The sequence below is a fragment of the Hyperolius riggenbachi genome, chromosome 10 (assembly GCF_040937935.1).
Source record: "Hyperolius riggenbachi isolate aHypRig1 chromosome 10, aHypRig1.pri, whole genome shotgun sequence".
NCBI lineage: Eukaryota > Metazoa > Chordata > Amphibia > Anura > Hyperoliidae > Hyperolius > Hyperolius riggenbachi.
In genome coordinates this window covers 269,970,585-269,995,815 of record NC_090655.1, presented here as the reverse complement: position 1 = coordinate 269,995,815, position 25,231 = coordinate 269,970,585, and the positions used below count along the sequence as shown (strand labels likewise).

Genomic DNA, 25,231 nt, shown 5'->3' with positions numbered 1-25,231 from the left:
CTGCTGTTTCAAGACTCTAAAACCTAATGATACTTACTACTGCTGTGACAAGTCCATTTCCTGGACTTTATATCCTTCAACACAGGTCCCTAAGGGGCAAGTGCCTGTCTACTCTGCTGCCGTTACCTGCTGTCTCAAGACTCTAAAACCTAATGATACTTACTACTGCTGTGACAAGTCCATTTCCTGGACGTTATATCCTTCAACACAGGTCCCTAAGGGGCAAGGGCCTGTCTACTCTGCTGCCGTTACCTGCTGTCTCAAGACTCTAAGACCTAATGATACTTACTACTGCTGTGACAAGTCCATTTCCTGGACGTTATATCCTTCAAACCATGTCTCTAAAGGGCAAGGGCCTGTCTACTCTGCTGCCGTTACCTGCTGTCTCAAGACTCTAAAACCTAATGATACTTACTACTGCTGTGACAAGTCCATTTCCTGGACGTTATATCCTTCAAACCATGTCCCTAAGGGGCAAGGGCCTGTCTACTCTGCTGCCGTTACCTGCTGTCTCAAGACTCTAAAACCTAATGATACTTACTACTGCTGTGACAAGTCCATTTCCTGGACTTTATATCCTTCAACACAGGTCCCTAAGGGGCAAGGGCCTGTCTACTCTGCTGCCGTTACCTGCTGTTTCAAGACTCTAAAACCTAATGATACTTACTACTGCTGTGACAAGTCCATTTCCTGGACTTTATATCCTTCAACACAGGTCCCTAAGGGGCAAGTGCCTGTCTACTCTGCTGCCGTTACCTGCTGTCTCAAGACTCTAAAACCTAATGATACTTACTACTGCTGTGACAAGTCCATTTCCTGGACTTTATATCCTTCAACACAGGTCCCTAAGGGGCAAGGGCCTGTCTACTCTGCTGCCGTTACCTGCTGTTTCAAGACTCTAAAACCTAATGATACTTACTACTGCTGTGACAAGTCCATTTCCTGGACTTTATATCCTTCAACACAGGTCCCTAAGGGGCAAGTGCCTGTCTACTCTGCTGCCGTTACCTGCTGTCTCAAGACTCTAAAACCTAATGATACTTACTACTGCTGTGACAAGTCCATTTCCTGGACGTTATATCCTTCAAACCATGTCCCTAAGGGGCAAGGGCCTGTCTACTCTGCTGCCGTTACCTGCTGTCTCAAGACTCATAAACCTAATGATACTTACTACTGCTGTGACAAGTCCATTTCCTGGACTTTATATCCTTCTACACAGGTCCCTAAGGGGCAAGGGCCTGTCTACTCTGCTGCCGTTACCTGCTGTCTCAAGACTCTAAGACCTAATGATACTTACTACTGCTGTGACAAGTCCATTTCCTGGACTTTATATCCTTCTACACAGGTCCCTAAGGGGCAAGGGCCTGTCTACTCTGCTGCCGTTACCTGCTGTTTCAAGACTCTAAGACCTAATGATACTTACTACTGCTGTGACAAGTCCATTTCCTGGACGTTATATCCTTCAAACCATGTCCCTAAGGGGCAAGGGCCTGTCTACTCTGCTGCCAATTACCTGTTGTGTCAAATATTATGATACTTACTTTACTTCTGCTGCTGCGACCCGTCAACTACCGGACATGATATCCTTCAACCAAGGTCTTGAGTGTGTGAGGACCTGTGTCTACTCTGCTGCCAATTACCTGTTGTGTCTAACCTTGTGATACTTACTTTGCTTCTGATGCTGCGACCAGTCAACTACCGGACATGATATCCCTCAACCAAGGTCTCTAGTGTGCGAGGACCTGTGTGTACTCTGCTGCCAATTACCTTTTGTGTCAAACCTTATGAGACGTACTTCTGCTGCTGAGCCTGTGACAATTCAACTACCGGACGTTGTGGTGCCTACAACAGACAAAAAAGTAATGCCAGGCAGGCAAGAGCCTAATGGTTGTCATCACCAGCCAGTTAGATATGCATTGTGCAATACATACAATACAACAAAGACCAGGTTTTTTTAAAAACTTTTATTGCAATTTGCAATAAGTTTTGTCAATTTTTTTTAAAAAAGGTACAAAACAAGAAACACAGGAAAACATAAAACTTTCCTTTCTTACAACAGAAAGAGTTTGCGAGAATTGTAGTTGGACGAGACAGGAAACTTCTGATGTCTACTACTCCATCAACATAACAGTGCATTGCCTATCAACTGGGAGGGGTGACCAGGACACAGGACAGTTGGCACTGTGTAACATAGTCCCTGGGCCAGATTTCTCAAAGCATTACCGACAGTTTATTCTTCTAAAACTGTTCTAGCCAGTTGAAGAATAGTTCTGCATGATAGTAAGAAAATTCGCAAAGCCTATGTAATAGCGACAGTTTAGCGTGGATTTCTAGAGCTACACTACAGTTAAAAAGACTCTGAAGAGAAAAAAAAATATATGATATAATGAATTTGTAGTGTACTATGAATAATTACTAGATGATTTGCAGAAAAGAAAATATTCCCTTTTTTTAGGTATATAGTTGTATTTATAACATTGGATCATTATACACTATGTTCAGATTACACATCACTCAGCATTCAGAATTCTTCTTTCCGAGCAGTCTGTGAACTACTGACCTCGCCTCTGGCAGAGAAATATTAAATAGTTCAATAACATTTCAGATAATAAAAGTCATAAAACAGCCCATTCCACGACTCTGAAAGCCGTAGAGATTAATGGCTTCTTTGCATAGAGATAACAACTGGAGTTTATTAACACTTCTTGTACTGGAAACAATTAGACTGATGTATCTGATCTTAACGTTTTATTTCTTAGCTGTACTACACATACAAATCATAATAGCATAATTTTTTTTCGCTTCAGTGTCTCTATTTGAAGGGGCAGTTTATTGATAATTACTATTTACATTAATCACATATCTGTTATTTTATATGGAGAGCTTATCTTTCTCCATCGACCTTGGCGTCAATTCACCAGAGGTTAACAACCTAAATATCTCTTGGGAGGTAATTAACCTCCTGTGATATCTCCAAGTAGCAATTATCCAGAAGTATAGGGGAAATTATCGATCGAGAGAAATGCAAGAGATAAATGTGAGATAAGTATGAGATAAATAAGTGATAGTTAGTAGTTAGTTTTTCCCCAAATCACATTTCACCAGGGAAGAAACGGTGTGTGGTCATTCGTAATTTTTACATCTCTTAACCCCCTGAATTAACCTGGAGATATCGTGGTTTTCACACAGCAGCTGCTGCTGTGGAAGATGGAGCCTTTTGAGCTTACTCTGTTAGGCCTGATGCACACCAAAAACCGCTAGTATATTCGCAAAATGCTAGCAGATTTTGAAACGCTTTTTCTTGTTTTTCTGTAGCGTTTCAGCTAGCATTTTGCAGTTCTGTGAAGCGTTTTTGGTGTAGTAGATTTTCTGTATTGTTACAGTAAAGCTGTTACTGAACAGCTACTGTAACAAAAACCGCCTGACAAACCGCTGTGAAGTGCAGGTTTTCAGAGCGGTTTGCGTTTTTCCTATACTTAACATTGAGTCAGAAACGCCTCCGCAGTCCTAAATCTGCAGCAGCCCGGGAGTATGCGTTTATGCAAAACGCCTCCCACGCGTATCCGCAGCCGCAAGCGGATCGCAAAAAATGCAGCCGAACCGCTCTGGTGTGCACTAGGCCTTAGAGCTTGCTTCTATTATGAGGATACGAAGGCGCAGGAGGAGGGTCTGTTTAATCGCCCCTCGTATTTTTCGTGTGAGAACAGTTCGTGATAATTTTACTGAGACAGAGGTGGTTAAGACGTTCAGAATCACTCGTGAATGATATGATTAATGATGTGATCCGGCAGTATAAGGCGGGAATACTCTGGTCATGTAGTGGTTAAACTCTGCCTCCTACCCACAATGCTTCACTTTCATGCTTACAGAGCGGAGAAGTAACCCATGTAAATCATTAATACCGATTATTACCTAAATCTCTGCTTTCTCACACTTTCCTCATGCATATCTCTCCATTATCCCCTGCTATCGAACACTTTTCTCTCTGTCCTCTCACACTGGTGAATTGACTCCAGAGTGTTAAAATACCTCATGAGATAATCTACCTACCTTTTTTCTCTTAGTAAATCCTCTCTGGTGAATTGACGCCCTTGTGTTAAAAAAAAGTAGATGCTATCACTTAGTTTTGCTTTGGCCGATGGCTCATTAGCATAGTATGCGACGACAGGCTTCAGCCTGCTTATAGGCTAGCAGACACTCCAGCTGATTTATAAGGCTGTCTCATACACCACAGAGAGCTGGGCTGTGTCATGCGCCGGACGGACTTCTCTGATAGCAGACACTCAAGCTGATAACGCTAACTCACTCACTACAGAGAGCTGCGGTTCTCTGTAACTAGATAAGTAAATAAACAAACATGCTTTTTCATAAGTACATAATTAGCCGACTGCTTTATCTATTCAATTAACTGGTTACAGAGAACTCAGAACAGCAGCTGTCTGTAGTGTGTGAGTCAGCGTTATAATAAATCAGCTGGAGTGTCTGCTATAAGCAGGCTGAAGCCCGTCGTCGTACAGTATGCTAATGAGCCAGCTCAGCTCGCTGCCAAAGCAAAAATAAGTGATAGCAACTATTTTTTTTAACACAAGGTCTATGGAGAAAGATATGCTCTCCATATGAAGTAACTGATATGTGATTCATTTAAATAATAAAAATCAATAAACTGAACATTTAAGAAATGTGCAAATCCATTCCTTTAATGTTGCAGAAAAGTGCTCATTAGCAGTTCTACAGATAGTGTAGGCTAGATGTGATTTGTGAAGGGCTCCTCCCCTCTCAGTCAGAGTTTGCTGACAGCAGGTGTGTTGATAGCCTTAGCCACAGCAATTTTCCGCACACATTGCACTGCCTGAGAGACCTTCCTATCTCCTTCTATTCCTTACAGTTTAAGAAGGAATCTTCATTATCTAGTGATTTTTTTCGGCTGTCTGAGACAGTTCTGCAAGGATTTTTAAAAATAATACTAATATTTTGTTTAAAACGCTCTTGATAAATCTGGCCCCCTGTCACCTCAACAAAAGGTTGGCTGCCAACATCAAATCAACCATTTGCCTGCTCTTTTAAAACAGGGTGGGTAAGAGATTAGAGTGCACCTGTCTGTAATGTAATCTCAGTACAAATACAGCTGCTCTGTGAGGGCCTCAGAGGTTGTCTTAAGAGAATATTTGGATCAACAGCACTGTGAAGTAAAAAGAACACACAAGACAGGTCAGGGATCAAGTTATAGAAAAACGTAAAGCTGGTTTAGGCTACAAAAACATTTCCAAAGCCTTGAACATCCCACAGAGCACTGTTCAAGCAATCATTCAGAAATGGAAGGAGTATGGCACAACTGTAAACCTACTAAGACAAGGCCGTCCACCTAAACTCACAGGCCAAACAAGGAGAGCGCTGATCAGAAATGCAGTCAAGAGGCCCATGGTGACTCTGGACGAGCTGCAGAGATCTACAGCTCAGGTGGGAGACTGTCCATAGGACAACTATTAGTCATGCACTGCACAAAGTTGGCCTTTATGGTATAGTGGCAAGAAGAAAGCCATTGTTAACAGAAAAGCATAAGAAGTCCAGTTTGCAGTTTGACACAAGCCATGTTGGGGGACACGGTAAACATGTGGAACAAGGTGCTCTGGTCAGAGGAGACCAAAATGGAACTTTTGGTCCAAAATGCAAAACGCTATGTGTGGCAGAAAACTAACACTGCACATCACTCTGACCACACCATCCCCACTGTCAAATATGGTGGTGGCAGCATCATGCTCTGGGGGTGCTTCTCTTCAGCAGGGACAGAGAAGCTGGTCAGAGTTGATGGGAAGATGGATGGTGCCAAATACAGGGCAAACTTGGAAGAAAACCTCTTGGACTCTGCAAAAGACTTGAGACTGGGGCGGAGGTTCACCTTTCAGCAGGACAATGACCCTAAACATAAAGGCAGGGCAACAATGGAATGGTTTCAAACAAAACATAACTATGTATTAGAAAGGCCCATCCAAAGTCCAGATCTAAATCCAATGTAGAATCAGTGGCAAGATCTGAAAAAAGCTGTTCACACACGCTGTCCATCTAATCTGACTCCGGAGGACTCCAGGAGGACCCGCCTTACATCCTCCTTTTCCCGGCAACCTGGGCAAAATACTCATGGAGCCGTTCTCCCTCCTCCCTGCAGGCCAGAATCCTCTGCCGTTGGTCCTCAATCTGTGCCTCCAGCTGTTGTTGCAGTTGCTCTATCTGCTGCTGAAAAGCAGCTTGTAGCTGCTGGAGGCGCGCTTCATATTCCACCCGCTGCTGCTGTACTTGTTGCTCAAGGGCAGCAACACGGGCGGTTAGTTCAGAAGCTGTAAAAAACAAGATGTACAAAATTACAAAATTACACTATACATGGACATTGTACAATAACGTTTAATAAAAGTCAAACCAGTACAGTGTGGTACCGTATTAGCCATAAAAACAAGGAGTTTTGAAACAGGATGATAGCATTTATTGGCTGTTTTTGAGAAAAATAACATGAGATTTTTCTAATTATAAAAAGGCTTCCTTGTACTTTTCCCTGACCAACACTGAAAACACGGCTTACAAACATTGACATTCACTGTATTAATGGGTGGCTTAAAGTCAGAAATGAGATTTTAAAAAGAGACAAAGTACATACATTGGATCATATCTGTACAACATGGTTAAAACCAGGACTCTTGTTTACAACTTCTCTTGCTGGTACAATGGCTTTTCAATATTACAATATTCTTTTTATTTTATTTTTAATTTTTCAATTCAATTTTTCTGTTATATGCTTGCGTTTGATGGTGTTTACTGTTTACTGTCACTATGCATTATTTTTTACTTGCATATGCTGGTTTGAAATGCCAGAATGCTCTTTAGTTTAAAATTAATGTGGCATATGACTACTAGCCCAGTTAGTATTTCAACTTGGAATTTCCAATAGTTACCCATCATCATCACCAGAGTGTACTTTACGTTACATGAAGGGAACTGTTTAACTTATCAATTTAGCCCAGAGGCCAGGAAAAGTGTTCTGAGTAACAGTTAAGACATGTAAAAATACATTAATGTTTGCCGAAAAATTATTCAACTCTGTATGTCAGTGTACATAAAGTGTGGTTTTCATTTTTAGTCAGGAACCAGTCCGCCGAAGGCATTTTAAAATCCGAAAGCTCACTGTTTACTCATGTCTAAGTTTGACAATGAATGGTATCATCCAGATTCAAAAACAAAACTCCTGGTTTTACCTAAAGTAAAGAAAGAGTAATGAAATATGACTGCCAAAAGTAGTGCCTTGCAATCCACCCAAAAAAATCAAACATGTATTAGAACTTGTTGTGGCTACAATGGATGTGAAATACCTTTATACTACCATTCCACACATGCATAGTACTGCAGCTTGTCAACATTTCTTCAAGTGATATGTTGCCCCATTATGTACATTTATTTATGGCCAAATTTGAATGAAGCTTCCTTTGAAGTTGTGAAATTAAAGCATGTCCTTACATTATATTTACAGATGATACACTAGTTTTACTATGGACATAATCACTGGCCGGAAGAAGTGTTCTAATTTGGAGGCAGGGTGATGTAGTGGTGGTTGGTGTGTTAGTGCTCTTGCTTTTCAACGATTCCAATCCCTTCAACATCGGGATGTAGTTCTTAAAGGGGGGACAGGCAAAAATGGCGCACAGCGCCAATAGTGTCAGAATGGCGCTGCATTACAACGATATTTAACGTTTTATATGTTCAATTTTTTTAGCAGGGATCGTGCTGGAGAGGCAGCGGGCTGGCAGCGGGGTCGGGCTGGAGAGGCAGCGGGCAGTAGGGGGTCGGGCTGGAGAGGCAGCGGGCAGTGGGCTGGCAGCGGTGTCAGGGTGGAGAGGCAGCGGGCTGGCAGCGGGGGTCGGGCTGAAGAGGCAGCGGGGTGGAGGGAGGATTACGCAGCATGTGTATATTGTGTATACATTACCTTGTCCCGGCCGGCGATCGTTCCTTCACTTCATAGCTTGCACGAGTTCTGCATCCAGCCAATCACCATGCGGAAACTGAAGCCGCATGGTGATTGGCTGGATGCAGAACTCGTGCAAGCTATGAAGTGAAGGAGCGATCGCCGGCCGGGACAAGGTAATGTATACACAATATACACATGCTGCGTAATCCTCCCTCCACCCCGCTGCCTCTTCAGCCCGACCCCCGCTGCCAGCCCGCTGCCTCTCCACCCTGACACCGCTGCCAGCCCACTGCCCGCTGCCTCTCCAGCCCGACCCCCGCTGCCAGCCCGACCCCCTCTGCTAGTTCCCTGCATTTTTCAATGGCGCACCATTCTGCTGTTTTATAAAACGCTATTTACCGTTTTAATGTATTTACATTAAAACGGTAAATAGCGTTTTATAATCGGCAGAACGGTGCGCCATTATTTCCTCCGCGCCATTTTTTACTGTATGCCTTAAAGGACCACGAGCGCAAAAAACAGTAGGCATTGAAAATCTGACATAACCGACAGATTTTGGGACAATCCATCTCCTCATAGGGTATTTCAAGGGTTTGCTTTGTTTTCAACTGCATTTCCTGAACAATAACATCTGATTAACTGAAAAATTAGCAAGAAACCAGCCGGCCACACTAATCACTTGAACAGTCCACTGTATTATGTCAGTGACATTTTGCAAATGTTCAGGAAATGCTGTTGCAAACAAAGAAATCCCTGAGAATCCCCCTTAAAAACATGGACTGGCCCAAAACCTGTCATCTGTCCCATTTTAACTGCCAACTTTGTTCAAGATAGTGGTCCTTTAAGTTTTTACTTCTGTCAGAAGCTATGCTCCTGGGAGCAAAGAGACCATCTTCCCAATACACAACTATCCAGGCTCTCTTGCTGGCATGGGAACACTTTATCAAATTCCCGCCTAAGTCGTCCCTGACTCATAGTCCTACCATCTCTTTAAATGCCCTTAAAATCCTCAGCCCCCATTTGAACCTATCCGCATGGGATAAAGTTAAAATAACCTCACTAAACCAACTGTCACAAGGCTCTCAGCTTAAAACATTTGAGGAATTACATAAAGAATTCCAATTACCATTCAACCAACTCTTTACCTACCATAGGATATATAGCCTGATCAAAAATAACACAATTAATATACCCCAGCTCAATAGTCATATCCTAATCCTAACAGCCATTAACAATAAAGGCCCCCCCCCCACACACACATTTTGGCCGGAGGTATCTCCACTTGGTATACGTCGATACTAGAAGTGAGTGATGCCTCACTGAAAAGATATGCTTTAGCCTGGTCCAATGACCTACAATCTAACATAACTGACCAGCATGTGCTCAGTCAGGACCACTTCTAAAAGCCTAAAACTCTCAAAGAACAACTCCCACTGTGAACTTTCACGTAAAGTTATTTTCAGGTGGTATCTGACCCCCAGAAGAATGGCCTCGTTCTCAGAGGATAACTCCCCCAACTGCTGGCATTGTAAGAACTCAGTGGGGACTCTACTCCACATGCTATGGGAGTGCCCTAATATTGCTCAGTTTTGGGACCATGTGGAACTCTTAGGGCTGGTTCAGATGGACGTTTGGAGGCGTTGCGTTCGTTGGCGTCGCGTTCAGCAGCGTTCGTGTGCGTTTGGATGCGGTCGCGTTTTTTCTTCCCCTAGGGGGACATTAGCCGTCGCGGTTAACCTCCCCTGGAAGCTACATGTAGCTTCCAGGGGCTCCTTGAACGCCAGGGAAAATCGGGACCCAAACGCCGCGTTTGTGTAAACGTGCTTGAAAGCTTGGTACAAACGCTCCCATTCACTTGAATGGGAGCGTTTAGCACCAAGCCCTGAACGCTGGCTGTAAACGCTCTGCAAACGTCCGTCTGAACCAGCCCTTAATTAATAGCTTTTTCCTTCCCTACTTACGTACGTCTATCAGCTAAATTAGCTTTACTCTTAGTAGGGCTAGAGGAGATCCCACTAAATTTGCAGCCCCAGGTTATGCATATCATTCTGTCGGCACTCTCCCAGATAACTAGCAATTGGAAATCGGCCGACTACCTATCTATTACCCAACTAATCTCCCTAGTAAACAGCAACCTGAATATGGAATATAAAATTAGACTAAGATCCTCAGTGGACCATAAGATCTTCACCCTTCCTAGTACCTGGTTGGAATACACTAACTAGAATCTCACTTCCAATATAGCTCCTGGTATACTATACACTATAAGTTAAGTAGGTAGTGTTACTTATGGTAGACTAGTCAGACCTCGTCCGTCCTTCCCACAGGTGTTGTACTTTATACTCACTACAGCGACGAGCATTATGTAGACACTCTAGCACTGAAACAGGATCCCTGTAACCCTGTATCAAGGGCTAACCTTCGGGCCACTGAATTGATACAGTACATTGATGTCCGAGCCCTGGGGGTTACCTAGTATGGGTCAAGTTAAAACTCCCAGGCTGGACTAAGCGCATAGGAGTGCTTCATGTATTACCTCCCTCTGTTCTTCATGGGAATAAGACAGACCAGGGGTGTTATTCATAGAATAGTTTGCAAGTGTATTTGAATGTATGATGAATATTATGCAGTCAGCTGTTTTCATTACTATGGAACTCTGTATTTGAAATGTAATAAAAAATTATGATGAAGAAAATTATTTTTACTTCGGTCTGTATTGTTTTCCTCCTAGCACTCATTCTTCCGCCCACATCCAAAACATCTACAACTAGTATACTTGGCTTCCCCCTGAATAGACCCTAGAGTACAATACGATACATACACTACACAATGGCTCCAAATCAATAAGCTGCATCAAACACTTATTAATGTATTTTGTTCTACAACAATAAATTTCACTTACACTCAGCTGTTTCAATGGCACCACTTTCTGGCCTGCCGGAGGAAAGTTGCCGTGGCCGGCGTCTGCGCAATTGCACAGAGATAGAGGCTAAGATAAAAAGAAGACATGGTATCATTCACCTTTTTTTTTTTTTTTTTGGGACTGTAAAAAAAAAAAAAAATTATATTCTGTACAAAAAAAACATTATGTACTAATCTCCTAAGAGACGTAGCACTGTCATCTGATTAATGTTGCAACTTTGTTAAAAAAATACTTACATGCCACAGATCGGCTCCGGGAGCGCCTTCGCCCACGCTGCCGGCAGCGCCTTCGCCCACGCTGCCGGCTGCTACGGGGCCTTTGGCTGGTGCTGGGTCCAGCCTCATCATCAGCAGGGGGGGAGGCAGCAGCAGGATCCTCCTGAGTGGGGTCCACAATATTGCGGGAAGAGGGAGGAGCAGAGGCGGAACGGGCCCGCCTGCGTGCCTGAGACCGATCCACTAAAAAAGAATGTGAGATTGTTTTTAAAATTGTGAGTTACATACCCAATAGGAGAGACAATTTGTTAGACATGAAAATCGTAAGGATTTCCAAGGTTGAAAACACGTACACATCACGCTACATATATGAAAAACACATTATTTACTTACATTCCCGAAGCTGGTCTTTAATTCTCCTCACCGCACATGGTGTCTTCGACTTGAAGTCGCTCCACATGGTCTGGATCTTCTTGACCGACCATGTGCGGTGGTATCGGGTCTCAAGGTCCCGCTGTAGCTGGTCCAGAATAGCCCTCTTCTCCTCCCTCTTCCTCTTATCGTAGGCCCCTCGTAACATTGTCTGAAAAAAAAAAAACAACAACAAAATTAATGATCCGCTAAAAGTAACCTTTACAATACCTACATCGCTTGCTATTGTACTAACATATGATAAGACTGATGAAAAGTCAATTTAATGTTCAATTGACTTATCATCAGCAGTCTTATCAACTCCTTGAACAATAGAAGTAGATTTTCGGTAAGTTAATCGAAATCAAAGTTATGAGAGCCTAAAGGCCAGTACAAACGCTACACGGGAGGCAACGACGGGTCTGTAGTCACCTCCCGCTGGTCAGATTTTCCGTGGACAGTCCGACGTGTCTACAGGCTGTCGGCTGACTGATAAGGCTCTTTCTGAGGTTCTGAGCAATCCGCCCGGCGGCCTTTACAGACCGCTGTTGAGTGTTGACTTGAGTGTGTGTATGGGGCGTACAGTTGTGTAGTCTGAACATTAAGCCCTTCAATTGCAAAGCTTCATGGTACTATTAAAGTAGCTACAGATGCAGCATGCATTACACAGTCAAGCAAAATAAATTGAAAGTCATGGATTAATACAGTGAAGAAAAAAATAAATAAACTTACTTTAATAATCAAATTCTTTTCCCGCTTCCGCAGGCGTGCAGAGGAGGCAGCAGAGGCTGACGTCCTGCTCCTCCCACCATCACCACCACCACTCCCACCGGCTTCAGCAGCATCTGCCATGTTCGTACAACTCTATGAATAATAACATTGCAAAATATCAAATATATTTTTTCACATACGAGAAATTATTTATGATCAAAACATGTATAATTGCAATGAGTTTGCTGTTTTGAGGCAAACACAGCGACATAGCGTTCTATAGTCTGTACAATGACTATTGTGTAAATGGCTATCTAGTTACAAATCATCTGATTAATAGTAATACGGAAGTGGATATCTAATACTTTCATATACTTCTGAAGTGCTAGAAATTCCTGATGTACTTGCTAGGGAGCAGTAATGAATAAGAAAATTACCATTTTGGCGGAAGACAGCGCTGCTTCCGCCTCTGGGAACACGGAGAGAGCGTTGGTGTCATCTGGAGCTGGCAGCGTGCGGCGTTCTGGATTGTCCACGCTGCATAGGAGGAGCGTGGACAATCTAGGGCACATCTGCTACCAATCAGACTGCACTTTGTGGCCACATCTGCGACCAATCAGACTGCACTTTGTGGGCACAGCTGCGACCAATCTGACTGCACTTTGTGGGCACAGCTGCGACCAATCTGACTGCACTTTGTGGGCACAGCTGCGACCAATTAGAATGCACTTAGTGGGCACATCTGCGACCAATCCGACTGCACTTTGAGGGCACATCTGCGACCAATCAGACTGCACTTTGTGGACACATCTGCAACCAATCAAACTGCACTTTGAGGGCACAGCTGCGACCAATCTGACTGCACTTTGTGGACACTTCTGCGAACAATAAGACTGCAATTTGTGGCCACATCTGCGACCAATCAGACTGCACTTAGTGGGCACAGCTGCTACCAATCAGACTGCACTTAGTGGGCAAAGCTGCAACCAATCAGACTGCACTTTGTGGACACATCTGCGACCAATCAGACTGCACTTTGTGGCACATCTGCAACCAATCAAACTGCACTTTGTGGACACATCTGCGACCAATCAGACTGCACTTTCTGGGCACATCTGCGACCAATCAGACTGCACTTTCTGGGCACAGCTGCGACCAATCAAATTGCACTTTGTGGACACAGCTGCGAACAATAAGACTGCAATTTGTGGCCACATCTGCGACCAATCAGACTGCACTTAGTGGGCACAGCTGCGACCAATCAGACTGCACTTAGTGGGCAAAGCTGCGACCAATCAGACTGCACTTTGTGGACACATCTGCGACCAATCAGACTGCACTTTGTGGCACATCTGCAACCAATCAAACTGCACTTTGTGGACACATCTGCGACCAATCAGACTGCACTTTCTGGGCACAGCTGTGACCAATCAGACTGCACTTTGTGGACACAGCTGCGAACAATCAGACTGCACTTAGTGGGCAAAGCTGCGAACAATAAGACTGCACTTTGTGGCCAGATCTGCGACCAATCAGAATGCACTTTGTGGACACATCTGCGACCAATCAGAATGCACTTTGTGGACACCTCTGCAACCAATCAGACTGCACTTTCTGGGCACAGCTGCGACCAATCAGACTGCACTTTCTGGGCACAGCTGCGACCAATCAGACTGCACTTTGTGCACACATCTGCGACCAATCAGACTGCACTTTCTGGGCACATCTGCGACCAATCAAACTGCACTTTGTGGACACATCTGCGACCAATCAGACTGCACTTTGTGGACACATCTGCGACCAATCAGACTGCACTTTGTGGACACATCTGCGACCAATCAGACTGCACTTTGTGGACACATCTGCAACCAATCAAACTGCACTTTGAGGGCACAGCTGCGACCAATCTGACTGCACTTTGTGGACACTTCTGCGAACAATAAGACTGCAATTTGTGGCCACATCTGCGACCAATCAGACTGCACTTAGTGGGCACAGCTGCTACCAATCAGACTGCACTTAGTGGGCAAAGCTGCAACCAATCAGACTGCACTTTGTGGACACATCTGCGACCAATCAGACTGCACTTTGTGGCACATCTGCAACCAATCAAACTGCACTTTGTGGACACATCTGCGACCAATCAGACTGCACTTTGTGGCCACATCTGCGACCAATCAGACTGCACTTTCTGGGCACAGCTGCGACCAATCAAATTGCACTTTGTGGACACAGCTGCGAACAATAAGACTGCAATTTGTGGCCACATCTGCGACCAATCAGACTGCACTTAGTGGGCACAGCTGCGACCAATCAGACTGCACTTAGTGGGCAAAGCTGCGACCAATCAGACTGCACTTTGTGGACACATCTGCGACCAATCAGACTGCACTTTGTGGCACATCTGCAACCAATCAAACTGCACTTTGTGGACACATCTGCGACCAATCAGACTGCACTTTCTGGGCACATCTGCGACCAATCAGACTGCACTTTCTGGGCACAGCTGCGACCAATCTGACTGCACTTTGTGGACACTTCTGCGAACAATAAGACTGCAATTTGTGGCCACATCTGCGACCAATCAGACTGCACTTAGTGGGCACAGCTGCGACCAATCAGACTGCACTTAGTGGGCAAAGCTGCAACCAATCAGACTGCACTTTGTGGACACATCTGCGACCAATCAGACTGCACTTTGTGGCACATCTGCAACCAATCAAACTGCACTTTGTGGACACATCTGCGACCAATCAGACTGCACTTTCTGGGCACAGCTGTGACCAATCAGACTGCACTTTGTGGACACAGCTGCGAACAATCAGACTGCACTTAGTGGGCAAAGCTGCGAACAATAAGACTGCACTTTGTGGCCAGATCTGCGACCAATCAGAATGCACTTTGTGGACACATCTGCGACCAATCAGAATGCACTTTGTGGACACCTCTGCAACCAATCAGACTGCACTTTCTGGGCACAGCTGCGACCAATCAGACTGCACTTTCTGGGCACAGCTGCGACCAATCAGACTGCACTTTGTGCACACATCTGCGACCAATCAGACTGCACTTTGTGGCACATCTGCAACCAATCAAACTGCACTTTGTGGACACATCTGCGACCAATCAGACTGCACTTTCTGGGCACATCTGCGACCAATCAGACTGCACTTTCTGGGCACAGCTGCGACCAATCTGACTGCACTTTGTGGACACTTCTGCGAACAATAAGACTGCAATTTGTGGCCACATCTGCGACCAATCAGACTGCACTTAGTGGGCACAGCTGCGACCAATCAGACTGCACTTAGTGGGCAAAGCTGCAACCAATCAGACTGCACTTTGTGGACACATCTGCGACCAATCAGACTGCACTTTGTGGCACATCTGCAACCAATCAAACTGCACTTTGTGGACACATCTGCGACCAATCAGACTGCACTTTCTGGGCACAGCTGTGACCAATCAGACTGCACTTTGTGGACACAGCTGCGAACAATCAGACTGCACTTAGTGGGCAAAGCTGCGAACAATAAGACTGCACTTTGTGGCCAGATCTGCGACCAATCAGAATGCACTTTGTGGACACATCTGCGACCAATCAGAATGCACTTTGTGGACACCTCTGCAACCAATCAGACTGCACTTTCTGGGCACAGCTGCGACCAATCAGACTGCACTTTCTGGGCACAGCTGCGACCAATCAGACTGCACTTTGTGCACACATCTGCGACCAATCAGACTGCACTTTGTGGCACATCTGCAACCAATCAAACTGCACTTTGTGGACACATCTGCGACCAATCAGACTGCACTTTCTGGGCACATCTGCGACCAATCAGACTGCACTTTCTGGGCACAGCTGCGACCAATCTGACTGCACTTTGTGGACACTTCTGCGAACAATAAGACTGCAATTTGTGGCCACATCTGCGACCAATCAGACTGCACTTAGTGGGCACAGCTGCGACCAATCAGACTGCACTTAGTGGGCAAAGCTGCAACCAATCAGACTGCACTTTGTGGACACATCTGCGACCAATCAGACTGCACTTTGTGGCACATCTGCAACCAATCAAACTGCACTTTGTGGACACATCTGCGACCAATCAGACTGCACTTTCTGGGCACAGCTGTGACCAATCAGACTGCACTTTGTGGACACAGCTGCGAACAATCAGACTGCACTTAGTGGGCAAAGCTGCGAACAATAAGACTGCACTTTGTGGCCAGATCTGCGACCAATCAGAATGCACTTTGTGGACACATCTGCGACCAATCAGAATGCACTTTGTGGACACCTCTGCAACCAATCAGACTGCACTTTCTGGGCACAGCTGCGACCAATCAGACTGCACTTTCTGGGCACAGCTGCGACCAATCAGACTGCACTTTGTGCACACATCTGCGACCAATCAGACTGCACTTTGTGGCACATCTGCAACCAATCAAACTGCACTTTGTGGACACATCTGCGACCAATCAGACTGCACTTTCTGGGCACATCTGCGACCAATCAGACTGCACTTTCTGGGCACAGCTGCGACCAATCAGACTGCACTTTGTGGGCACAGCTGCGACCAATCAGACTGCACTTTGTGGGCACAGCTGCGACCAATCAGAATGCACTTTATGGACACATCTGCGACCAATCGGACTTTACTTTGTGGGCACATCTGCGACCAATCAGACTGCACTTTGTGGGCACAGCTGCGACTAATCAGTCTGCACTTTGTTCCAACATTTCAGCATACCCGACAAAATAGCATACAAATGAAATTGAACACGTGCAAAGTCATGCAAGTCATACATTAACCCCATAATGCCCATCAGCAGCACTAACCCTTGCAACCCAATTTAGATTCCTGGGTCCAACTCCTAACACTGGCCCTCCTCCACCATGTGGTCTGGAATAAAAACCGCGCTACATGCCCACGAAGGTAACTTCATGCACAGAAAGTGCATGCCACAAATCTCCATCAAATGCAACATGATGCTATCCTATTCCTAATCAAATGACTGACAGGTCAGTGTCAAACACACAAATATGGTAACTTGTTTTTCTAACCTAAAAAAAAGGAATAATTGCATTCATCATTAAACATAATAAACATCTATGTAAACAAATATATGTACATATTATTCACTTACCTCAATAGCAGGTGCAATCTGCTCCTCCAGGTCTCTCTGCCTCACCAGACTCCACAACAAGTTCCTGGAAGTGAGCAAACCACGGAATTCCTCCAGGGATCCGCCCCCCAGTGTATCATTGAAAAAAAAAAACGGAATTCCGGAAAAATGGGCGGAAACTGACGAAAGCACGCTGTTATCACAAATTTAAACCATACACAAAAACTTTATTCAATGAGCAAAAAGACGGAATGAACAACGCTAACGTAATTTACGGAAGTCCGTAATAAAAATACGGAAACATACACTCGGAAAATTCCGGAATATAGCCGGAATACCGTGGAAACCCTCCGGAATACCGCGGAAACCATCCGGAATACCGCGGAATGACCCGGTAACGGAATTCCGGAGCGGCGGTATGCGGAATTTACCGCGGTACACGGATTTGCAATTCCGAGCAACCCTAGACACAACTACAGCTACATATAACACACTGTACAATCAGGACAACCACTGACACAAGTACAGATACATACAGCACACTGTACAATCAGGACAACCAGTGACACAAGTACAGCTACATACAGCACACTGTACAATCAGGACAACCAGTGACACAAGTACAGCTACATACAGCACACTGTACAATCAGGACAACCAGTGACACAAGTACAGCTACATACAACACACTGTACAATCAGGACAACCAGTCACACAAGTACAGCTACATACAACACACTGTACAGTCAGGACAACCAGTGACACAAGTACAGCTACATACAGCACACTGTACAATCAGGACAACCAGTGTCACAAGTACAGCTACATACAACACACTGTACAATCAGGACAACCAGTGACACAAGTACAGCTACATACAGCACACTGTACAATCAGGACAACCAGTGTCACAAGTACAGCTACATACAGCACACTGTACAATCAGGACAACCAGTGACACAAGTACAGCTACATACAACACACTGCACAATCAGGACAACCAGTCACACAAGTACAGCTACATACAACACACTGTACAATCAGGACAACCAGTGACACAAGTACAGCTACATACAGCACACTGTACAATCAGGACAACCAGTGACACAAGTACAGCTACATACAGCACACTGTACAATCAGGACAACCAGTGACACAAGTACAGCTACATACAGCACACTGTACAATCAGGACAACCAGTGACACAAGTACAGCTACATACAACACACTGTACAATCAGGACAACCAGTCACACAAGTACAGCTACATACAACACACTGTACAATCAGGACAACCAGTGACACAAGTACAGCTACATACAGCACACTGTACAATCAGGACAACCAGTGTCACAAGTACAGCTACATACAGCACACTGTACAATCAGGACAACCAGTGACACAAGTACAGCTACATACAACACACTGCACAATCTGGACAACCAGTCACACAAGTACAGCTACATACAGCACACTGTACAATCAGGACAACCAGTGACACAAGTACAGCTACATACAGCACACTGTACAATCAGGACAACCAGTGACACAAGTACAGCTACATACAGCACACTGTACAATCAGGACAACCAGTGACACAAGTACAGCTACATACAACACATTGTACAATCAGAACAACCAGTGACCCAAGTACAGCTACATACAGCACACTGTACAATCAGGACAACCAGTGACACAAGTACAGCTACATACAGCACACTGTACAATCAGGACAACCAGTGACACAAGTACAGCTACATACAACACATTGTACAATCAGAACAACCAGTGACACAAGTACAGCTACATACAGCGCACTATACAATCAGGACAACCAGTGACACAAGTAAAGCTACATACAGCACACTGTACAATCAGGACAACCAGTGACACAAGTACAGCTACATACAGCACACTGTACAATCAGGACAACCTGTGACACAAGTTAGTACAGCTACATACAACACACTGTACAATCAGAACAACCAGTGACACAAGTACAGCTACATACAACACACTGTACAATCAGGACAACCAGTGACACAAGTACAGCTACATACAGCACACTGTACAATCAGGACAACCAGTGTCACAAGTACAGCTACATACAGCACACTGTACAATCAGGACAACCAGTGACACAAGTACAGCTACATACAACACACTGCACAATCAGGACAACCAGTCACACAAGTACAGTTACATACAACACACTGTACAATCAGGACAACCAGTGACACAAGCACAGCTACATACAACACACTGTGCAATCAGGACAACCACTGACACAAGTAACGCTACATACAACACACTGTGCAATCAGGACAACCAGTGACACAAGTACAGCTACATACAACACACTGTACAATCAGGACAGCCAGTGACACAACTACAGCTACATATAACACACTGTACAATCAGGACAACCAGTGACACAAGTACAGCTACATACAGCACACTGTACAATCAGGACAACCAGTGACACAACTACAGCTACATACAACACACTGTACAATCAGGACAACCAGTCACACAAGTACAGCTACATACAACACACTGTACAATCAGGACAACCAGTGACACAAGTACAGCTACATACAGCACACTGTACAATCAGGACAACCAGTGTCACAAGTACAGCTACATACAGCACACTGTACAATCAGGACAACCAGTGACACAAGTACAGCTACATACAACACACTGCACAATCAGGACAACCAGTCACACAAGTACAGCTACATACAGCACACTGTACAATCAGGACAACCAGTGACACAAGTATAGCTACATACAGCACAATGTACAATCAGGACAACCAGTGACACAAGTACAGCTACATACAGCACACTGTACAATAAGGACAACCAGTGACACAAGTACAGCTACATACAACACATTGTACAATCAGAACAACCAGTGACACAAGTACAGCTACATACAGCACACTGTACAATCAGGACAACCAGTGACACAAGTACAGCTACATACAGCACACTGTACAATCAGGACAACCAGTGACACAAGTACAGTTACATACAGCACACTGTACAATCAGGACAACCAGTGACACAAGTACAGCTACATACAGCACACTGTACAATCAGGACAACCAGTGTCACATGTACAGCTACATACAGCACACTGTACAATCAGGACAACCAGTGACACAAGTACAGCTACATACAACACACTGCACAATCAGGACAACCAGTGACACAAGTACAGCTACATACAGCACACTGCACAATCAGGACAACCAGTGACACAAGTACAGCTACATACAGCACACTGTACAATCAGGACAACCAGTGACACAAGTACAGCTACATACAGCACACTGTACAATCAGGACAACCAGTGACACAAGTACAGCTACATACAACACATGGTACAATCAGAACAACCAGTGACACAAGTACAGCTACATACAGCACACTGTACAATCAGGACAACCAGTGACACAAGTACAGCTACATACAGCACACTGTACTATCAGGACAACCAGTGACACAAGTACAGCTACATACAGCACACTGTACAATCAGGACAACCAGTGACACAAGTACAGCTACATACAACACACTGCACAATCAGGACAACCAGTCACACAAGTACAGCTACATACAACACACTGTACAATCAGGACAACCAGTGACACAAGTACAGCTACATACAGCACACTGTACAATCAGGACAACCAGTGACACAAGTACAGCTACATACAGCACACTGTACAATCAGGACAACCAGTGACACAAGTACAGCTACATACAGCACACTGTACAATCAGGAAAACCAGTGACACAAGTACAGCTACATACAACACACTGTACAATCAGGACAACCAGTCACACAAGTACAGCTACATACAACACACTGTACAATCAGGACAACCAGTGACACAAGTACAGCTACATACAGCACACTGTACAATCAGGACAACCAGTGACACAAGTACAGCTACATACAACACACTGCACAATCAGGACAACCAGTCACACAAGTACAGCTACATACAGCACACTGTACAATCAGGACAACCAGTGACACAAGTATAGCTACATACAGCACACTGTAAAATCAGGACAACCAGTGACACAAGTACAGCTACATACAGCACACTGTACAATCAGGACAACCAGTGACACAAGTACAGCTACATACAACACATTGTACAATCAGAACAACCAGTGACACAAGTACAGCTACATACAGCACACTGTACAATCAGGACAACCAGTGACACAAGTACAGCTACATACAGCACACTGTACAATCAGGACAACCAGTGTCACAAGTACAGCTACATATAGCACACTGTACAATCAGGACAACCAGTGACACAAGTATGGCTACATACAACACACTGCACAATCAGGACAACCAGTCACACAAGTACAGCTACATACAGCACACTGTACAATCAGGACAACCAGTGACACAAGTACAGCTACATACAGCACACTGTACAATCAGGACAACCAGTGACACAAGTACAGCTACATACAGCACACTGTACAATCAGGACAACCAGTGACACAAGTACAGCTACATACAACACATTGTACAATCAGAACAACCAGTGACACAAGTACAGCTACATACAGCACACTGTACAATCAGGACAACCAGTGACACAAGTACAGCTACATACAGCACACTGTACAATCAGGACAACCAGTGACACAAGTACAGCTACATACAACACATTGTACAATCAGAACAACCAGTGACACAAGTACAGCTACATACAACACACTGTACAATCAGGACAACCAGTGACACAAGTACAGCTACATACAACACACTGTACAATCAGGACAATCAGTGACACAAGTACAGCTACATACAGCACACTGTACAATCAGGACAACCAGTGACACAAGTACAGCTACATACAACACACTGTAAATTAGGACAACCAGTGACACAAGTACAGCTACATACAGCACACTGTACAATCAGGACAACCAGTGACACAAGTACAGCTACATACAACACACTGTACAATCAGGACAACCAGTGACACAAGTACAGCTACATACAGCACACTGTACAATCAGGACAACCAGTGACACAAGTACAGCTACATACAACACACTGCACAATCAGGACAACCAGTCACACAAGTACAGCTACATACAACACACTGTACAATCAGGACAACCAGTGACACAAGTATAGCTACATACAGCACAATGTACAATCAGGACAACCAGTGACACAAGTACAGCTACATACAGCACACTGTACAATCAGGACAACCAGTGACACAAGTACAGCTACATACAACACATTGTACAATCAGAACAACCAGTGACACAAGTACAGCTACATACAGCACACTGTACAATCAGGACAACCAGTGACACAAGTACAGCTACATACAGCACACTGTACAATCAGGACAACCAGTGACACAAGTACAGTTACATACAGCACACTGTACAATCAGGACAACCAGTGACACAAGTACAGCTACATACAGCACACTGTACAATCAGGACAACCAGTGTCACATGTACAGCTACATACAGCACACTGTACAATCAGGACAACCAGTGACACAAGTACAGCTACATACAACACACTGCACAATCAGGACAACCAGTGACACAAGTACAGCTACATACAGCACACTGCACAATCAGGACAACCAGTGACACAAGTACAGCTACATACAGCACACTGTACAATCAGGACAACCAGTGACACAAGTACAGCTACATACAGCACACTGTACAATCAGGACAACCAGTGACACAAGTACAGCTACATACAACACATGGTACAATCAGAACAACCAGTGACACAAGTACAGCTACATACAGCACACTGTACAATCAGGACAACCAGTGACACAAGTACAGCTACATACAGCACACTGTACTATCAGGACAACCAGTGACACAAGTACAGCTACATACAGCACACTGTACAATCAGGACAACCAGTGACACAAGTACAGCTACATACAACACACTGCACAATCAGGACAACCAGTCACACAAGTACAGCTACATACAACACACTGTACAATCAGGACAACCAGTGACACAAGTACAGCTACATACAGCACACTGTACAATCAGGACAACCAGTGACACAAGTACAGCTACATACAGCACACTGTACAATCAGGACAACCAGTGACACAAGTACAGCTACATACAGCACACTGTACAATCAGGAAAACCAGTGACACAAGTACAGCTACATACAACACACTGTACAATCAGGACAACCAGTCACACAAGTACAGCTACATACAACACACTGTACAATCAGGACAACCAGTGACACAAGTACAGCTACATACAGCACACTGTACAATTAGGACAACCAGTGACACAAGTACAGCTACATACAACACACTGCACAATCAGGACAACCAGTCACACAAGTACAGCTACATACAGCACACTGTACAATCAGGACAACCAGTGACACAAGTATAGCTACATACAGCACACTGTAAAATCAGGACAACCAGTGACACAAGTACAGCTACATACAGCACACTGTACAATCAGGACAACCAGTGACACAAGTACAGCTACATACAACACATTGTACAATCAGAACAACCAGTGACACAAGTACAGCTACATACAGCACACTGTACAATCAGGACAACCAGTGACACAAGTACAGCTACATACAGCACACTGTACAATCAGGACAACCAGTGTCACAAGTACAGCTACATACAGCACACTGTACAATCAGGACAACCAGTGACACAAGTATGGCTACATACAACACACTGCACAATCAGGACAACCAGTCACACAAGTACAGCTACATACAGCACACTGTACAATCAGGACAACCAGTGACACAAGTACAGCTACATACAGCACACTGTACAATCAGGACAACCAGTGACACAAGTACAGCTACATACAGCACACTGTACAATCAGGACAACCAGTGACACAAGTACAGCTACATACAACACATTGTACAATCAGAACAACCAGTGACACAAGTACAGCTACATACAGCACACTGTACAATCAGGACAACCAGTGACACAAGTACAGCTACATACAGCACACTGTACAATCAGGACAACCAGTGACACAAGTACAGCTACATACAACACATTGTACAATCAGAACAACCAGTGACACAAGTACAGCTACATACAACACACTGTACAATCAGGACAACCAGTGACACAAGTACAGCTACATACAACACACTGTACAATCAGGACAATCAGTGACACAAGTACAGCTACATACAGCACACTGTACAATCAGGACAACCAGTGACACAAGTACAGCTACATACAACACACTGTAAATTAGGACAACCAGTGACACAAGTACAGCTACATACAGCACACTGTACAATCAGGACAACCAGTGACACAAGTACAGCTACATACAACACACTGTACAATCAGGACAATCAGTGACACAAGTACAGCTACATACAGCACACTGTACAATCAGGACAACCAGTGACACAAGTACAGCTACATACAGCACACTGTACAATCAGGACAACCAGTGACACAAGTACAGCTACATACAACACATTGTACAATCAGGACAACCAGTCAAACAAGTACAGCTACATACAGCACACTGTACAATCAGGACAACCAGTGACACAAGTACAGCTACATACAGCACACTGTACAATCAGGACAACCAGTGACACAAGTACAGCTACATACAGCACACTGTACAATCAGGACAACCAGTGTCACAAGTACAGCTACATACAGCACACTGTACAATCAGGACAACCAGTGACACAAGTACGGCTACATACAACACACTGCACAATCAGGACAACCAGTCACACAAGTACAGCTACATACAGCACACTGTACAATCAGGACAACCAGTGACACAAGTACAGCTACATACAGCAC

General features: G+C 44.5%; 3 protein-coding genes across 4 annotated transcripts in view; 1 reads left to right on the top strand and 2 right to left on the bottom strand.

Annotated features, from left to right (window-relative positions):
• The window catches only part of LOC137535392 (zinc finger protein 665-like), a 976,927-nt gene that overhangs the window by 514,989 nt on the left and 436,707 nt on the right, over positions 1-25,231 (top strand). The gene's annotated exons all lie outside the window — the stretch shown is intronic.
• LOC137535857 (uncharacterized) overlaps positions 1-25,231 on the bottom strand; it is a 532,348-nt gene that overhangs the window by 202,751 nt on the left and 304,366 nt on the right. The gene's annotated exons all lie outside the window — the stretch shown is intronic.
• Positions 6,097-12,448, bottom strand: LOC137535858 (uncharacterized). The gene is made up of 4 exons (XM_068257741.1): positions 12,230-12,448; positions 11,480-11,669; positions 11,108-11,329; positions 6,097-6,332 (listed from the first exon to the last, which is right to left on the bottom strand). Exons 1-4 carry the CDS (start codon positions 12,347-12,349, stop codon positions 6,097-6,099), a joined length of 768 nt encoding a protein of 255 aa, XP_068113842.1. The 5' UTR covers positions 12,350-12,448.

Excerpts from the sequence above, each read along its gene's own strand:
- LOC137535858 (XM_068257741.1), bottom strand. The coding sequence starts at position 12,349 with ATGGCAGATGCTGCTGAAGCCGGTGGGAGTGGTGGTGGTGATGGTGGG. Across the intron at positions 11,670-12,229 it reads AAAAGAATTTGATTATTAAA|ACAATGTTACGAGGGGCCTA; the intron begins GTAAGTTTATTT and ends TTTTTTTTTCAG. Across the intron at positions 6,333-11,107 it reads CCGGAGCCGATCTGTGGCAT|CTTCTGAACTAACCGCCCGT; the intron begins GTAAGTATTTTT and ends TGTTTTTTACAG.